At 60.7% G+C, this 1,421-nt stretch overlaps 1 protein-coding gene across 1 annotated transcript in view; it reads left to right on the top strand.

The window, feature by feature from the left end:
• Positions 1 to 949: 949 nt before the first annotated feature.
• Cpd (carboxypeptidase D) overlaps positions 950 to 1,421 on the top strand; it is a 73,602-nt gene continuing 73,130 nt past the window's right edge. The window contains exon 1 of the mRNA XM_055619704.1: positions 950 to 1,420. Within this exon, the coding sequence (XP_055475679.1) occupies positions 1,080 to 1,420 (341 nt within the window). The 5' untranslated portion in view covers positions 950 to 1,079. The remainder of the gene's footprint in view (position 1,421) is intronic.

Here is a 1,421-nt window from a genome sequence, read left to right as displayed (position 1 = left end):
GAAGGAGTAATAATAATAATGGTTATCTCAATTATGTAAGAATTGGGTTAGAATTTCACACTTGATAAAGGGATTGCCAAACTTCAAATTTCAGGTTAAAGCGATTAAAGCCTGCTTGGAAGGTTAGGTTTTCTGGACTTACACAAACACCGGATTGGGGAATTACACTTGCCAAGCAGGTATTTCTAGAAAGACCAAATCTCTTCTCTTAAAAACAACATTCCAAAACTATAGCTAGGGGTGTACAGAGGTGATCTAGATGCTCCTACTCAAAAGTGCGAGAGGAAGGCACGATTACTATGAAATGATTTCTCCCCAACGAGAGCCCAGACCAGCACACACAGCAGTCTCCTTGCAGTCAACAGTCTTGGGCCAAACAGACCACATTAACCGAGGCTGCCTACTACAGCAGTTTCCACTTCAGAAAGGCGACATCTAGCCACGTGGCAAATCAGCATTAGAATGGATTGCTTCATCAGGTGCACCACCAGGCAGGTGGGCTCAAGCCCAGGCAGGGCTGACTCATCACGAGGGAAAAAAATGGTGCAAAGGTGGGACTAGGACGAACTCTGATTCCTCGACGTAAATGCTAACTTACTGATTTTTCTCAGGAGTCCTCGAACCTTTGGAACCTTTTGATTCTTTCGATTATCGGCTCTGACGCTTTAAAGCGTTAGCCGAGAAATGCTGCAACAAAGAAGGGGGCTCGTGGAGGCTCTCAGACAGGAAGGCGTGGGATTTCCGAGGAGAAGCCACGAGGAAGGGACCGGACGCAGACAGGAGAAGCCCGAGAGCAGGCGTGGAAGAGGAAATGGGGAGGCGGGGAGGACGGGAGGCGCTCGGGAAGGGAGCGCGACCGAAGTCCCCGGGACCCGCGGCCCGGAGGGCGCGCCCTGCGGGAAACCGTCCGCTTTAAGGAAGACCCCACCCTCCCGCGTGACGCCCCGGCATTCCGGGCCTCGATTGGCCGAGGGGGGAGGCGGGATGGGGTTGCTAGGCGCGGAGGGGATCCGGCGGGCCGCGGCCGCCCGGAGCTCGGAGCCGCTGGAGCGGAGCGGAGGTGGCGGCTCTGCTGGAAGATGGCGAGCGGCCGGGAGGAGCGGCCGCCCCGGCGGCGGGGGCGCTGGCGGCCGCCGCTGCTGCCGCTGCTGCTGCCGCTGCTGCTGAGGAGCGCGGCCCAGGCGGCGCACATCAAGAAGGCCGAGGCCACCACGACGGCCGCCGCGGGCTCCGGGGCGGCCGAGGGCCAGTTTGACCTCTACTACCACGAAGCGGCGCTGGGCGAGGCGCTGGAGGCGGCCGCGGCCGCGGGGCCGCCCGGCCTGGCGCGGCTCTTCAGCATCGGCAGCTCGGTGGAGGGCCGGCCGCTCTGGGTGCTGCGCCTCACGGCCGGCCTGGGGCCGCCGCCCGCCGCCGCCGCC

Source organism: Psammomys obesus, unplaced genomic scaffold, assembly GCF_907164565.1.
Source record: "Psammomys obesus unplaced genomic scaffold, mPsaObe1.curated_primary_1811, whole genome shotgun sequence".
In the NCBI taxonomy this organism is placed as follows: Eukaryota; Metazoa; Chordata; class Mammalia; order Rodentia; family Muridae; genus Psammomys; species Psammomys obesus.
Note: the sequence above shows the minus strand (reverse complement) of the source record. Positions and strands in the feature narration are given on the sequence as shown.